Source organism: Candoia aspera, chromosome 2 (assembly GCF_035149785.1).
Source record: "Candoia aspera isolate rCanAsp1 chromosome 2, rCanAsp1.hap2, whole genome shotgun sequence".
NCBI lineage: Eukaryota > Metazoa > Chordata > Lepidosauria > Squamata > Boidae > Candoia > Candoia aspera.
The window spans coordinates 121,896,993-121,912,419 of NC_086154.1; the positions used below are offsets into that span (position 1 = coordinate 121,896,993).

Below are 15,427 nucleotides of genomic sequence, written 5' to 3' on the forward strand. Positions count from 1 at the left end.
CACAGAAAGCTGGGGAATTCTGGACAGAAGTCCATCCCCAAATTGCCTTTTCTTGTACTTTATTTTTTAACATAGCCAGTTACAGCGTTTGGCTGACCTTCGCTGATCTTTGAAAACAAGGGAAGCTGTGTTGGACCTGGTTAGTAATGGGACTGAAAACCACCAAGGAATATCTGGGATGTAGACTAGATTGGGAACTTGAAAAATATCCCAGAAGACAATTTTGTATTACAATATTGCCACGAAAACCACATGGACATGTTCATGAAGTAATTAGGAACTACTTTTTTAGAGCTTTTCCAGCCTTGAGAGGTCCAGGGGCAGAATGGTGATTTGAATCCCACAAACAGTGCTGTTTTCTCTCTGCATCCATTTTTTTTTTCTCTTGCTTGCTTGCTTTCTGCCCACTGAATCAAAACGGAGTGAATTCTGGCTTAGCTCTTCTTTATACTATCTTCAGCCAATTGGGAAGGTTGAATGAAAGATAAGAATGCAGCAGATAGCAGATTCTTAGTCATGTTCAGTGGGACTGGATTGTCTCAAAGGGCTACCCAACACCAGGTCCTAACACTTTCTATATTTCAACATTGTTTCATGGAGATATGCTAAGGTATTTTAAAGCTGTTGTAAGCTGCCTTAAAATACTTGTGTTCTTTGAGACAGAAGTAAATAAAGGAATTGTATTTAAAAATAGTGTGAAAATGGTATGGAAATAATATTCTGTAAAAAAAAAACAACCTCTCACCCAGAAATCCAGAATTACGAATATTTAGGGTATTTTTAACTGATTAGCTTTACTGCCTTTAATGAATACTATCACTGAAAGGATCAGAAAATTGAACCATTGTATAGATGGTGTGCCCAAGGCATTTGCCCCCATTGCTTCTCCCCTTCAAAAAGGCTACACAGCCAACACATGCTGTGACCAAAACTAAGCCCCTCTGGTTAGTTTCAGAGGTTTGCATGACGTTCTACCTTTTCCACAACTTAAATATTTCACGCAAACAGAGTTTATCAATCTCAGGTTCAAAGAGTTCCTCTTTTGGGGGCTCCAGAGCAGTGTTTCTCAACCTTGGCAGCTTGAAGATGTGTGGACTTCAACTCCCAGAATTCCCCAGCCGGGTTGAGAATCACTGCTCCAGAGGGTCACCCATTAATTGGGACTTGGTGGGGGCAAAAATATAAGCTTTTTTTGGGGGGGGGGAGATGAGATAATAAGCCTCACATAGATTTTGTAAATGCATCCCTTTCATCCCCTAAAACCCCAGCCCTCCCCACAATTCTGATTCCTCCCACTTTTGGAACCCAGCCCTTGACATGCCATGTAAAGCCTGATGTGACCCTTTTTTTAATGTAATTTTTATTAACACTTTTAAAAACTAATACAAACTAATATAAAGTAAAGAAGAAAAAAGAAAAAGAAATCAAAGAGAAAGCAAGAAAGTGCAAGAAAAGAAAAAAAAAATTAGAAAAAAATAGAAAAGAGAGAAAAAAGATACAAAGAACTGGCTTCCGATATTCTTCACAGCAGTTATAAGTACAAATATAACTTAACCTTTCTCTCTAAAGTTACATCATATTACTCTTCTTTCTATAATCTGTCCTGTCTAATCATCAAAACCATAAATCACAAGTTCATTTTTTTCAATTTTACGCAAAAATTCCATAAGAGGCTTCTAGTCAGCAATGAATCTAGATAGTGTCTTTTCTCTAATCAAAGAAGTCAATTTATCAATTTCCGCAAACTCTGTCAACTTCACATTCCATTCTTCCGCAGTGGGTACTGTTGAGTCTTTCCATCTCTGTGCATATAATAATCTCGCTGCAGTGATCATATATTCAGATAATCTTCCATGGCTTTTTTCTAATGTTTATCCATTAGTCCTAAAAGGAGAAGTTCTGGCTTCAGTTGAATATTGTTCTTTAACATCCTCTGTATCAAAGTACATATTTGAATCCATTTTTTTTTAGGTTTTTTACATGTCCACAAAGCCTGATAAAATGTCCCTTTATCTTGTTCCCATTTCCAACATGCATTTGAAGTGCCTTTATACATTCTAGATAATTTCTCTGGCATCATGTACCAACGGAACATCATTTTACAAAAATTCTTGTTGAGATCATAACACAACATAAATTTCAACCCTTTTAAGCACATATTTTCCCATTGGTCCATCTGTATATTATAACCAAAATTCTTAGCTCACTTTACTATACATTCTTCAACCTGTTCTTCCTCTGTTTCAAATTTCAACAAAACTTCATACATTTAGCAATTACATATTCTTCATCAGTACACAATTGTATTTCAAATTCTGTCTTTCTTTGCTCCATACCATAAATCTTTTTGTCCATTTTGAATCTTTCTGATAACTGTAAATGGGAAAACCACTGACAACTATATCCTTCTGCTATCCATTGTTCTCTTGACTTGATTTTAAATTCCTCTTGATAGTTTTCCAATAAGTCCCAGTATGTCAACCATTTATCTTTATCTGCATTTCTCTTCTATGATATGCTTCTTGAGCTGAGATCCATGAAGGTGTTTTCGGGTACAACCTGGGTTTATATCTATTCCAAATTCTCAATATGGCAATCTAATAAAATGATTTTTAAAGTCAACATTAATTTTAACTTTATCATACCTTAAATATCCATGCCATCCAAACCTCAGGTCATGATCTTCTAACTCTAAAAATCTCTTGTTTCTCAGCAATACCCATTCTTTCATCCAGACCAAACAACAAGAGCGAAATACAATTTCAAATCTGGTAGACCCAGTCCTCCTCTTTCCTTTGCATCTTGTAACACTTAATATTTAACTCGGTGGTTTTTTCCCTTGCCATATAAATTTAGATGCATCTTTTTGCCATTGTTTAAATCGTACATCCATTGTCAAAACAGGTATTGTTCTGAAACAAAAACATCATTCTTGGCAAAACATTCATTTTAACCACAGAGATTCTCCTGAACAGTGACAATTTTAATTTTTCCCGTCTGATGTGACCCTTGAATTCACAGATTCTGCACACTCCTGCTTTAAAGCTATAGAGAAAAAGCTGAGACATCACCTGCCAGGTATCAGGTTGAAGACATTGTCTTGAGTTACCCATGAGGGAGTCCCAGGGGCCATAGATCTTCCTTCCTTATCTGCAGGGGAAACTAAACAAGCATAGAAGGGCCAGCTCACTGCAGTGCAGAAACCCAGTGGTCTTCGCTGCCTCACCATTGATGCTTCCCCTGTATTGTCATGATGGCAAGCCAGGGCAGACCGGGGTACTTGTGTATGACGGATCGACTGCATCTAAGACCCTCCCATCCTCCCAGTGTGGCTGTCCTGGTGCCACTAGTTGTTTTTCTCTCCAGTCTGTGTTTTTGATAGTTGTCCTCTGGCCTTGCCAATTTCTCGTCCTTTTGGGTTCTTTCTTACTAAACAGCTTTTTATTGTTATAACACAATATACGCAGCATTTGGTTTTTATATTTTTTATAACCACTTTATTAATGTAAGTTTTATGTATATCTGGTGTAAAAGAAGTTGGGAGTTATTTCTATTCCTATTTCTATTCCTATTTCTGTTCTTTCCTTTTTTTCCTGCACTTCTGTTCGCTTTCTCTTTCTTTATTAGTTTCTGTTAGATTTTATCTCTTTATTTTAGAACTTAATATGCAGCATTTGGTTTGTATATATTGTTATAATAACTTTATTAATGTAAGTTTTTCCTATATCTGGTGTAGAAGTCAGGAGTTATTCCTTTTTCTATGTCTATTTCTGTTCTTTCCCCCCCCCCTGCACTTCTGTCCTCTTTTTCTTTATTAGTTTCTGTTAGATTTTATCTCTTTGTTTTAAAACTTAATATGCAGCATTTGGGATGAAGGTAATCTTTGATTGTTTTGGGATGGCATGGGAGTGCTATGTATGGGTAGAGCAGGGAGAAGTACGTACTGTACTGTCACACACACTTGCTCACAGCAAACACCAATTTTTCTCTTACACATAGGCTTGCACATCTACAGCCATTCTTAACAAAAATCACTAGAAGGGGGAAGAACAAAATTTTTCCTAATCTTTTCTCCCTGTGACGTATTTGCAGCCCTATAACCTATTTGCAGATGTAAGCTTCCTGCACTGGAATATCTGTATTTTGCCCACAAAATTGCTGAGGTGGAGTGGGAAATATAGGTTGCCCCTCCTGTGATCGATCCATCACCCATTCACTCAGTGAGCTTGAACATATATACTCCATCTCTCTGCAGTCATGTGGAATATTAGCAGTGTGTATCAATATTTGCTGGAAACATCAGGAGCTACGCTCAAGTCTTAGAGGCAGCAGTTGTGGCCAGCAGGATGTGCATCTCTGCTCACCTTAATGCCCTGTCTTGTCACCTTTCTTGGACACATTCATGGTCCTTGCTCCTACAACTGCATGATTATTGTACCTTCCTCACCTTCCAGTATGCTTCAGTGCTGTCTGTTTTGCATAATGGGAGTCAGAAGTCTTTTGTGATCCTTCAGCATCTCTGAGCAATCCTTAAGAGACTAAAAACATTTAAAGCTTGGATGCATTATAAACATCTCTCTAGGACTCGTTCCATGCTAGCATGGCTCCAAGCAACATTTTGCTAAGCAGGCCTGAAATACCAGAGGTCTGGATTGCCAGAATAAAAGCAGGATGCATCAACCCACAGTACATGTAGGAGAACACACCATCCCAGAACCTGAGTGTCCTACTCTGTTGTGCTGATATCATGTAAGAGTTGTTTCTTTCAGACCATGAGTTTAAACAGAAACGGGTGTGAGAGAGTTTAATATTAAAAATTCAAAGATCTATGAAGACATACAGTGCACCGAAGATTATAATCATTGTCAAATGCCAACTGTTTTTATTATGTTCCTCTACCTTGCCTTGTATCTCAAGAATTTTGCTAATGAATGTATGCTTGCTTCTCTCTGCAAATACAATGGCTCTCTGTAGGTTGCCCAAACCAGAATATTATAGAGGAAATCAGAGTGTGCAAAGGGTGGGGAGAGGAGGATATTAAACTTTGGCCATAAGATGATGTGTGAACCGTACTGTAGTTTAAAATGAAGGGAAGTCACTAATTGACATGAAGATAAATCTGTGGCAGTTTGCATTCAGTTGTTGGGTTTTGATCATTCATTTTTAATATTTCCACGTGAAAGTTCTAAATCATGTTCTGTATATGATATTTGAATAACTAAACCCTAATTAATGATCAGTTTTGAAAATTTCTGTTCACAAAATGTCAGAAGACTGGTTCACAAACTTAGCAAATCCCTTAGTACCTCAGACAGCATCTATGTATTACTTGCACATGAATATGTGAATGGTTTGGTAGGTATCAGACAGGATTTTTAAGATAAAATCCTAATTTTGGTGTTTCCTAATTCATTCAGTTGAATGGCATGTACAGACCACTACATGATGCTGTAGCCATCTAATAGTATACATGGAATTAGCTGTGTGTGTGTGTGTGTGTGTGTGTGTGTGTGAAAATCACTCTATAAGATTCAGTTTGAAGGCTTCTAAGCCTCTCTGTAAGTTGTCTTCTTACTTTGCAGGTTACTCAGAAGATGGAGGAGCCCTTCGAGGAGAGATAATACCTGAGCATGAATTTGCTACTGGGCCAGTATGTCTGGATGATGAAAATGAATTTCCACCTGTGAGCATTAGGAGTACTTAAAACAGCATTGTGAGATTCATGCTGAGAAGAAAAGCTTCATCTTTTCTTCCAGGAGTTCTATCCCTTCCTCTCCTGCTTGTAGCTCATGGTAGCCAGCTCTGTTCCACTGTTAAAATAAGGGGGGAGGGTGACTCCCACCATGGGCTTTTGGACTAAACAAACCTGTTTTCCAACCGTATTTGTAATAGTAAATCCTATCTTTGCACAAGGCTCTGGGCTGCCAGTTAAGGGAGTGCTGGGTTCCATGCCTGTTCAAGTTCAATCATGTAGCAGCCTCATGCAATCCCAGGCCATGACCGGCATCCTTACAAACAAACTATCTTTCCAAGATAATGGTGTCTTCAGGGCGTAATCCAGATTTGTGAACATGTTTCAGATGTCAGAGCAGCTTTTGACCCATTTGCTGCTTTCGAGTGGATCAAAACAAGCCCCAAAAGAGGAGAAACTGACAAAGGGCTGCTGTCTCAAAAATTTGAAAGGAGGGCTGTTTATGGCTTGTAGTTTCTGTTGGATTGCTCTTGCCTTCTCTTCTACACCCCATGGTCCTTTTGTTGGGGGCTGCAGCGTCAAGATTGTCCAAAGCTTTGGACCTCCCCTGCCCTGCCTTTCTACATTAGACTGTAGTGGAAGGAGGAGGCTTGTAGCAAGACCGGGGGAAAGCATTGTTTGTGTAGCTGCAGTGGCCAGGGGGTTTACTGGCATGACTGGGCTACTGGAGACTGCCTATTTCAGGTAGCAGAAAGCAAAAAAAGACAGAGCAGCAATCCCAGCAGATTCCTGAATTCACTGAGCTTTGATGCTGTGTCTTCCAAGCATCTCAGTCTCTGTTGACGCAGGTTCATTGCCAAAATATAGTGGGCATAGGAAGAAGAAGAGTTGTGCTCGCTTTATTTTAAAAAGGGGGGACTTAAATTTTCTTCATGGAGGCATTTTTCAAATAAGCTATTTAACTTAGCTGGCATTTTCCTTCTTGTGGATGTTTGTTATCTTGCCAGGTCTTTCAGTTGAGGCTTTTTTGTTCCTAAAAATGAACAAACCCTTTTCCAAGATGCATGGCTTTCTGTAATAGCAAGGGTGCTTCAGCTTGTTCTTTATATGAGTTGGTGGTGGCTGAAAAAAGAATCCCAAATGTAGAATGGAATCGTGGGGGAGTGGCTTTGCTAGCCCCGGCAATAGAGAGAAGGCGCTGACATGAAGTCCTCCAAGTGATCCCTTCCTTCTCAGGTGATTTTAATTACAGAGTGGTTCTGGAAGTAGCCAGGAAGAAGTGGGTACCTCCCGTACCATGGCTTGCTTAGGCATCTGTCTTGCTTCTGCTGTTCCTTATTATTCCCCTTCTTCCCTTTCTGCCACTGCCTTAACCATCTAAATGGTTTGTCAAGGCCCTTAAAAGCTGGGAGGGATAATCAGAGGTGGTGTGCTGCTCTCTGCAACTTCTGAGAAAAGTGGCTCAGTCTAGGGCATCAACTGGCCTCAAAGATTTCCTCCTCCCACACCCTGGGGTTGGTATGATGACATGGTCAGGCCCATGCTTCTTCACCACTAGGTATGTGCATGGACTTACATGTATTTTCCATAAAAGCAACAGCAAGTTGTAAATTGTACTTACAACTGGACACAGAAGGCATTCAATTTGGGCATTTATTGCTAGCTGTACAGGGAAGCCAGAGCTAAATACATTGCTCTACTTCCTGGTGGCTAAGCCAGTTTGGAATTCTCGTTTTGCTTTTGCTTTTTTTAAAGATAATCATGGCCATGACCAGTATTCAGGAAAAAAAGTATTATATTTAAAAATGATTTGTTTTCTTACAGTGTTTACATTAATATGCAGGCATATATATTTACTGAGTTTCTAGAGCTATCATACCTGGGCTGTAGAATTCCATGATGGCCACTAGATGGCAGCAAACTGAGACAGAAGACCATAGCTCTTTGCTGCCACCTAGTGGTCATTCACTCATATTTAGCCAATTTTAATTACTATAATGTACAGTACAGTATTTAGGCTTTTGTTCTTCACTGTATAACTATCTTTGTTGTGCTTGGTGGTGGTGCTGTAGCTTTTTATATTTCATTATTCAAGAATAAATTTGCAGGTGACCCCCCCTCCCCCCAAATCTAGTAGTAATCTGGATTTCTGCAGCCCAGATACGGTAGCCCCGATTCGCAATTGCTTTAGTGTGCTCGGCAATAATGTTCAGGTCATGAAGAAGCTATTCCATTTCTTTTTAAAGCATTTTTATTTTTATTTTACCTTTGGCTGCCATAATAGAAGAGGGTGGACTACAGTTCCTTTGTATTTGTCATTCCTCTCGAATAATAGTAATTTGATTGGTTGACATACTCTTATCCTGTTTTTACCATGCTACTTATGCACCCTCAATACACTGCAAAATTGTGATAATAAAGTATCTTATTCATAGAATAAGTGAGGTGTGAAAAGAAAATGAAAATGAAAAAAAAGCAAGCAAGCAAGCAAATAAGGCAAGCGTGATTGAAGTCCCCTTTCTTCTTTTTCTTGGTTCCCATCTGAGTTATAGTTATCATTGTCATCTTTGCTCTTTGTTGTTTTATGTTGTTTTTGTTTTAAGTTTTTTTTTTTTTTTTACATTTTGTAAACCTCCCAGAGTTGCTGGGAATCAGATGGCATCTAAATTTAATAAACAGAAACATGGGTCTTTAAGAGACATCCTGTAAGACCTCTCTGTGGTTTCTTACCAGAGTAATCCTACCTTCTTCTTGGGACACTCCAACATCGAAACAGGAGGTTTCTAAAGTCCTGCTAGGTTTCTATCAGCAGAGCAGGAGCGATGGAGAAATATTTCCATCTGTCTCTCTTCCATCAATAGCTTGTCTCCTGAAATCAGAGAGGGAAACCCCTCAAATCCAATATTTCTTAAGATGAGCCTTTAGGAATTCTAGGACGCAGGATTGCAACCTATATCCATTCACAGTGCAACATGTTCTCTGGCCCATATACATTCCAGTTATTTTACAGATGCCATTCCAGCAGAGAAGGAAGTATATATGTTCTTTATTCTTAAGAACACATATTAGAGATGCATTAACTGGTCCAATCCAGTTTGGAAAACAACTATAAAATTAACTGAAGTGATGTCCTTGTATATCTGCTATTAAGTTCATCTGCCAAAAAATCCTGGCCTAAGGCACAGCTAAATAACAAGATGTAGGTGATCTCAAAAAGCTAAGGGTCAGATGTGTACTGAATTTGGAGGAGAGACCACCAAGAAATTTCAGGGGTGTTGGCTAAGCTGGGAAGTAAAAAAAAAAAAATCCTGGAAGATGGCACAGCAAATAATTTATTATTGCCAAGAAAACTATATGGATGTGCTCATGAAGCCAAAGGGAGTTGAATTAACTTTACCTTTACCAGATCTAAGATACTAAGGTGGGAATAATAATAATAATAATAATAGCAACCACCACCATTACCAGAGAACCATAATCCACTAATACACCACATTTCCTTATGTGCCTCATTTGTCTTTTATTGTGTACCAATACAATGAACATGTCATTGCCAGAGATGATGACATATATTGTTCTCTACTTGGGATTGTTATGGATATGATAAGGTTGTCGTCTCTCTATGGAAAATGGGTACAACTGGAATTTGACTGAGGCCTTTATCTGCCTCGAAACATGAATGCTTTAGGAGAGCCATCTATTTTCTGCTTGTGCGATAATAATTTCCACTCTGGAGCACAAGGCACGTTCGGTGCTATACCACATTGCCCAAAATGGGGAGCAGCAGTCTCACATTCTCTTGCTAATGTGCAGTTCAATTGTGTCTTCATAATGTCAGAATGTAAGCAGTGGGTAGCTGCTCACAGGACCAAAGGAAGCTGCATGCTGGTGAGGTACAGCACTAACAGCGTGACTAAGATTTTGAAAAACAGAGGCATCAGACACCTCCCAAAGAGCTGGGAAGGCTTGCTGGGCCTTCCGGGAGCCGTTTCTCTGCAGGTCATCAGAGACTGGCTCTCCCCTAACAAATGGTTACAAGGGCACTCTGCTTGTTTTGTACTGTAATTGACAGTTTCTCTTGATGGCCTTTGGCATGACAAACCCACACTAAAATGTTACTTTTGGCCCAATATGTTGAGCTGTTGCCTTCTTTCTATATGCTTAAATAACTGACTCTTCAAGTTGATCCAGCATGTACTAAGTTTGCAGTCAAAACACAGGTAGGAACCATTGTTTAAGCCAGAAATATATTTTCAGTCTAGATCCCAACACGCACTTATTGTCAGACCATTTCTGTCATTCGAGGACAAAGCACTAAGCACGGCCCAGACACCCACCAGCTTTGCCAAAAGTGAAACAGTGGCATGACTTTCACTTCCCTGCTGCTTCCCCCTGCATGCACCTCAAGCCTGTTTACAGCTCCCCACACTCAACAGCACATGACCGGGAAAAGTAAGGCCATTCTGTTTTGATTTTGGTAGATAATCTTGTGCCGCGGAAGCCAGACGAACAAAGTGAAGAGATCTTGAGGAGAGGCAAACAACAGAGCCCAGAGCACGGATGGGAGGTAGTTTGGAAAAACAAAAGGGGGATATAGAAGAACCCACAAGTGAGGGATAAACCAGAGATGCTCCAGTGCTTTCCACACAGTATGTTTCTTTTTCCCAGCTGACCTTTTCTGCTCCTTTTTGTGTATTTTCTTAAAATGCTCTATGGTTGGTATCAGTGTACTGTATATGCACATTGTTCTATTCTCAAGAACCACAGTGTAAATGTATCTGATTGAACCTGAATTTTATACTCATGCTAGCCCTTTTCTTATTTATGCCATGTATAAATGTACTTATAGAAGAGTCTATGGATTTATGTCTTTGTACAGTATATGCATAAAAATTTACCCATGCAGAATATTTTTGCAATTATCTACTTGAAAAAAAAGGAAAACCCAACTTTCAAAGTTGGAGATCTGCTGAAATATTTGTCAATAAAATCATCACAAGGTTAGCAGGAGCTGTGTCTCCACTCATGTTCATTCTTCTTATGTAGCCTGAGAAATAAAGGGATGCATCTTCCCCATCATACTGTGCCCTTTCAGGGAAGCAAAGTGCAGAAAAGGGATAAGAAAAGCCTAGATACCACTCCAGTTTAAGTGTATAGATAAACCGTTGCATGTATACATATTCACAGAAAACTTTTTCACTTTCACTACAGTCAGGACCAGAAATACTGGAACAAGGATAACTGTTTTGGCATTTGGCCCCTATACACCACCACATTGAAGTTGAAAGGGAACACAACCAGATGGGAGTGAAGTCAGGACTTTCAGCTGTATTTCAAGGGGTTTGACAAAAGTGGGGCACTAACCATTCAGGAAGTACAGCCAGTGGCATACACACACACTCATTGTTGGTGGCTCATAAGTAATGGAACGAATGGCTGACAAGCAGCTGCATGGCCAGGTGTGGCCTGTTTCCTGGGTACCCCATGACCGACCAATCAGATAAAACGCCTGGAGGTGGTTCTGAGTGTTACATTTGCATTGGGTAGCTGTTCACTGGAATTCTCAACATGAGGTCCAAAGAAGTGTCCATGCAAGTGAAGGAGGCCATCATTAGGCTGAGAAAACAAACCCATCAGAGAGATAGCAAAAACATTGGGAGTGGCCAGTACAACAGTTTGGAACATTCTGAAATAGGAGGAATTAACTGGCAAGCTCAGCAACAGCAAAAGGCCTGGAAGACCACAGAAGACAACTAAAGTGGATGACCGCAGAATTCTGGTCATGGTGAAGAAGAACCCTTTCACAACATCTAGCCAGATCAAGAATGCTCTTGAGGAGGTAGGCACGTCATCGTCAACATCTACAGTCAAGAGACGGCTTTATGAATGTAAATACGGAGGCTTCACAACAAGATGCGAACCACTGGTAATGCTCAAGAACAGAAAGGCCAGATTAGGCTTTGCCAGCAAACACCTAAAAAGCCCGCCCAGTTCTGGAATAAGATTCTTTGGACTGATGAAACCAAGACTAACTTGCACCAACAATGGGTGTGTGTGTATGCCACTGGCTGTATTTCCTGAATGGTTAGTGCCCCAGTTTTGTCAAACCCCTTGAATTACAGCTGAAAGCCCTGACGCCGCTCTCATCTGGGTGTGTTTCCTTTCAACTTCAATGTGGTGGTGTACAGAGGCCAAATGCCAAAACAGTTATCCTTGTTCCAATATTTCTGGTCCTGACTGTATACAGTGGCAGCCTATTCCCCTGCCGCAGTTACTCTTTTCAGGGAATCAGATGCAAATCAAGTTCAGAGATCAATAGTGAGAACTTTTCCCCCCAAAAAAATACATTATGAAACTGAATGACTGCAGAGAGCAAGTGTTAAGTATAATATTGGCAAACTGTTGATAAAAAATTAATTTGTTAAATCATAACTGTCTTAATTCTTAAAATTTTATGGGGTAACATTCTCTAACTTGATGAAGTGACATCTGCTGCCTGGGATAGACTTCAAATCAATCACAAACTTTCTCTGAGCTACTTGGATTATAATTTGACTTTATGAGATGCATGCAGCTTCTGCTAAAAATGACTAATCTTAACCATATAGTTCTTTCCTGCCTTTCTGTTGCAATTCATACAATTGTCTTATGACCTGACATCACCACTATGGCTTTTCTGTGATGCACAGAGGGTACAAGGAAACGTAACGTCACGATGCCGGGATCCAACTATGTCAGTTGGATTTAATCAAGGGTATCAAATAGCCATACAAACATTTTAGTACCATATTTCAGTTATGAGTCAAGATGAATTCAGTAGAGAGTTACGCTTTATAAATTATTATATAAAAACAAATCCTAGAATGTTATAATTTTTGCAGCAGTTTCATCCACACGACTCCTAGTTCTCATGGGGAGATACTACTGATGGCTGATAACTTAGAAGTTTTTTAGCATTTTTCCACGGATAAGTTAGAATAAGCTCATTCACACCTGCAGACCAAGTGTTGGGGGTTGCAGCAGGGTATTACATCTGTGTCATGAGAATAATCCGCTATAGATACATTGTCTGATGCAATATCCTGAAGAATATCCATCAGAGTCTTGTTTACTAATGGCAAGAGAGAACAATACTCGGCACTTTGGATGTCCATTGGCTCTTGCTCCTGAATATCATGCTGCAAGTTAAAAATGAGAGGTGGCTGGTGATGTGCTTCCTGTCCGATGCTTCCATCGCATGCTTTGGCACCACCTGCAAAGACAAATCACCCAAGTTCTTTTAATGGCTGTCTTTTGAAAGTTTCATCTTTGTGGCAGCAGCTCTATGTTACAAGAAAGAATAATCTGGGCGCACTACTGGAGGCTGAGCAGAAGCACAGTCCAACCAAAAGGTAAGCAATTAATCCATTGATTTAAGCAGAAGGAAAAGGAACATAACTATCATGATAGAGTTTCTCAGTTCTAGATTCATTGCCTAAACATTCTGATAACATATTTGCAGGCAAATTGCAACAGGGTATCATCCATGCATCATATGTTGGGATTTTTTTCTTGCTAACTGGCTGCAAAACATGGAAGTATGGGAGATGCTTCTAAGAAAATGAAGAGAATATGACACTGATAATACAGTGTTTTAGCAAACAGATTAATGTTTCAGATTAATAGTAGAGGACACACATTTCTTAGGGCAATAAGAGAGAGAAGGGGGCAGAATTTTTCCAATTGCCCATTAAAACATTTTCAAGGAGAGCAGCTGTTTTCCTACATTTTAAAGTATTTTATGAAACATTGCCTATAAGAGTTCCTAAACTGGGGGAATGCCCCTAGAGGGGTATGAACAAATTCTAAGAGGGGCTAGGAGGATATGAAATTTTTAGAAAGAGGAAAAAAGCATAAAAATAACTTCCAAATTTCATACAATGAACTGAAATTTTTTTTTGTAATTTTTGCTATTTGGCATAGAAGTATACATGTTTAATGGAGAGACCAGTGTTCATTTTAAAAAGCTGGTTCTCAATTTTCCTAACATGTTTATGAATATTTGGGAGTGATTGGGACTGTTTGATTTTATCTGATGACTGGTAATGGGATATAAGATATAAAGGACAGTAATAGTAAATAGCAATACTGATCTTGTAAATCAACTTAATTTGAGAAATGTACTACCAAAGTATGAACTATATGTAACTCCAATTAGGAAAAAGAAGTACAACGAAGACTATATTAATATGGTTTCATTGTCACGGACAAAAATAGGATTGGTTATCCTCAAAGCATAGTACACAATATAGCCATGAGATGTAGTCATCTTGAGTGATACCTTACAACAAATCACAGTCCTTTGAAATACAAGCCAAAGGAATGGTTTGGTGCTATACCTCAAAATATGAAAGACATGAACTTGAATTCCACTGGAGCTTTTCATCAAGCATTTGCCAAAGTGGTAGCCTCTCAAGAGCTGTCATTGCTAAAGCCAAAAAGTGCCCAATTTAGAAGAAAGTCTTAACTTGATGAAGCATCTGATATTGTTTGGGCTAGATGCTGAAAACAAGAAAAACATACCAAAAATTTCTCTGACATCTGTGAAATGTTACTTCAATGAGTTGGTGGAAGTTCTTAAATTTGAATCAATGGATGAAGTGGAAACTTCTTCCTTCAAAATTCAGAATGATGCTAGCACTTAGGTAGCACAATGTTGACACTGTTCATATACCTTTGATTCACTGATGATGCAACCGGCTGTCAATCCCTTTTTCAAAAGAACTAACCACGTCAAAGGCTTCAAATTATGAGAACAATTTCTGACTTTAAAAAAATTTTTTTTAAGAAAGTGAGAAAAACTCCAAAGGACCACTGCCCAGGCAGTGGTCCAGTAGTGCTTAGCTCCTGCTCTGGATTTGTCATATTGGTAAAAGAAAAATCAGTTTTAATCACAATTTATTTTGTCATATAAAGACAATCATTGGCTGCTCCAACTGTTCCAGATCATCTGAGTGATTCACTGAATTTGATTATCAAAATTTTAAGTTTTGTGAAGAGCAATGCTTTAATTGAGAGACCTTTTGCAGCTTTTTACATGTATTTGGGATCAAATCATAAAACACTTTTGTTTCACACAAACCCTTGGCTTTCAGATTATTTGAACTGAAAGGTAAAACAGAATTTTTCTGCAAGCAAGCAAGAAGGGTTGTCTGATGTGTCTACAGACCAAACCTTTCCACTTTCACTGGCATGTATGGTGGACATTCTTGAATCTAAACAACTTCAATTTAAAGCTGCATAGAAAACCCTACAAATATAACCCATTGCAATGTTATAAGTGTTTATGGGAAAAAAATCCAACTTTGGAAATACGGAATGCAAACTGAGATGCCCAAATTTTCATGTTTTCATCATTCGCTGAAAATGAAGGTTAATGTACATAAATATTATAAAAATGTGAAGGACAAAGTTGTGTTTCACCTGGACTGCCTTGCAGAAGAATTCATCTACTATTTCCCAGACAGCTTTTCTATAACTCTAGTCATAAATTAGAATGTAATCCATTCAGTAAACTGATTCACTGCCAGATGTTTTGCAAGAACAAGCACTCACTATAAAACATGATTCAAATACAAAAATATTTCAAAAATTCAAGCCTGGAGGAATTTTGGATAATTAACTTGGGGAGTCAGGAAGTGGCATTTATCTTTTGTTTTTTTTCCTATGTACATCTGTGAAAAAAGCTTTTAAACT

General features: G+C 38.9%; 2 protein-coding genes across 9 annotated transcripts in view; one reads left to right on the forward strand and one right to left on the reverse strand.

The window, feature by feature from the left end:
- The window catches only part of WIPI1 (WD repeat domain, phosphoinositide interacting 1), a 67,916-nt gene extending 57,371 nt beyond the window's left edge, over positions 1 to 10,545 (forward strand). Inside the window, exons 12-13 of one of the 2 annotated variants that reach the window (XM_063293460.1) lie at positions 5,583 to 5,683; positions 10,174 to 10,545. In XM_063293460.1, coding sequence (XP_063149530.1) covers positions 5,583 to 5,683; positions 10,174 to 10,221 — 149 coding nt within the window. In that variant the 3' untranslated portion in view covers positions 10,222 to 10,545. The remainder of the gene's footprint in view (positions 1 to 5,582; positions 5,684 to 10,173) is intronic. The other variant, XM_063293461.1, reaches the window with a different exon arrangement.
- The window catches only part of ARSG (arylsulfatase G), a 588,957-nt gene that overhangs the window by 445,087 nt on the left and 128,443 nt on the right, over positions 1 to 15,427 (reverse strand). For 3 of the 7 annotated variants that reach the window (XM_063293455.1, XM_063293454.1, XM_063293457.1), the window contains exon 12: positions 11,933 to 12,944. In XM_063293455.1, coding sequence (XP_063149525.1) covers positions 12,676 to 12,944 — 269 coding nt within the window. In that variant the 3' untranslated portion in view covers positions 11,933 to 12,675. Of the gene's footprint in view, positions 1 to 11,932; positions 12,945 to 15,427 lie in introns of those variants that run through there. The other 4 variants (XR_010067211.1, XM_063293458.1, XM_063293456.1 and 1 more) reach the window with 3 other exon arrangements.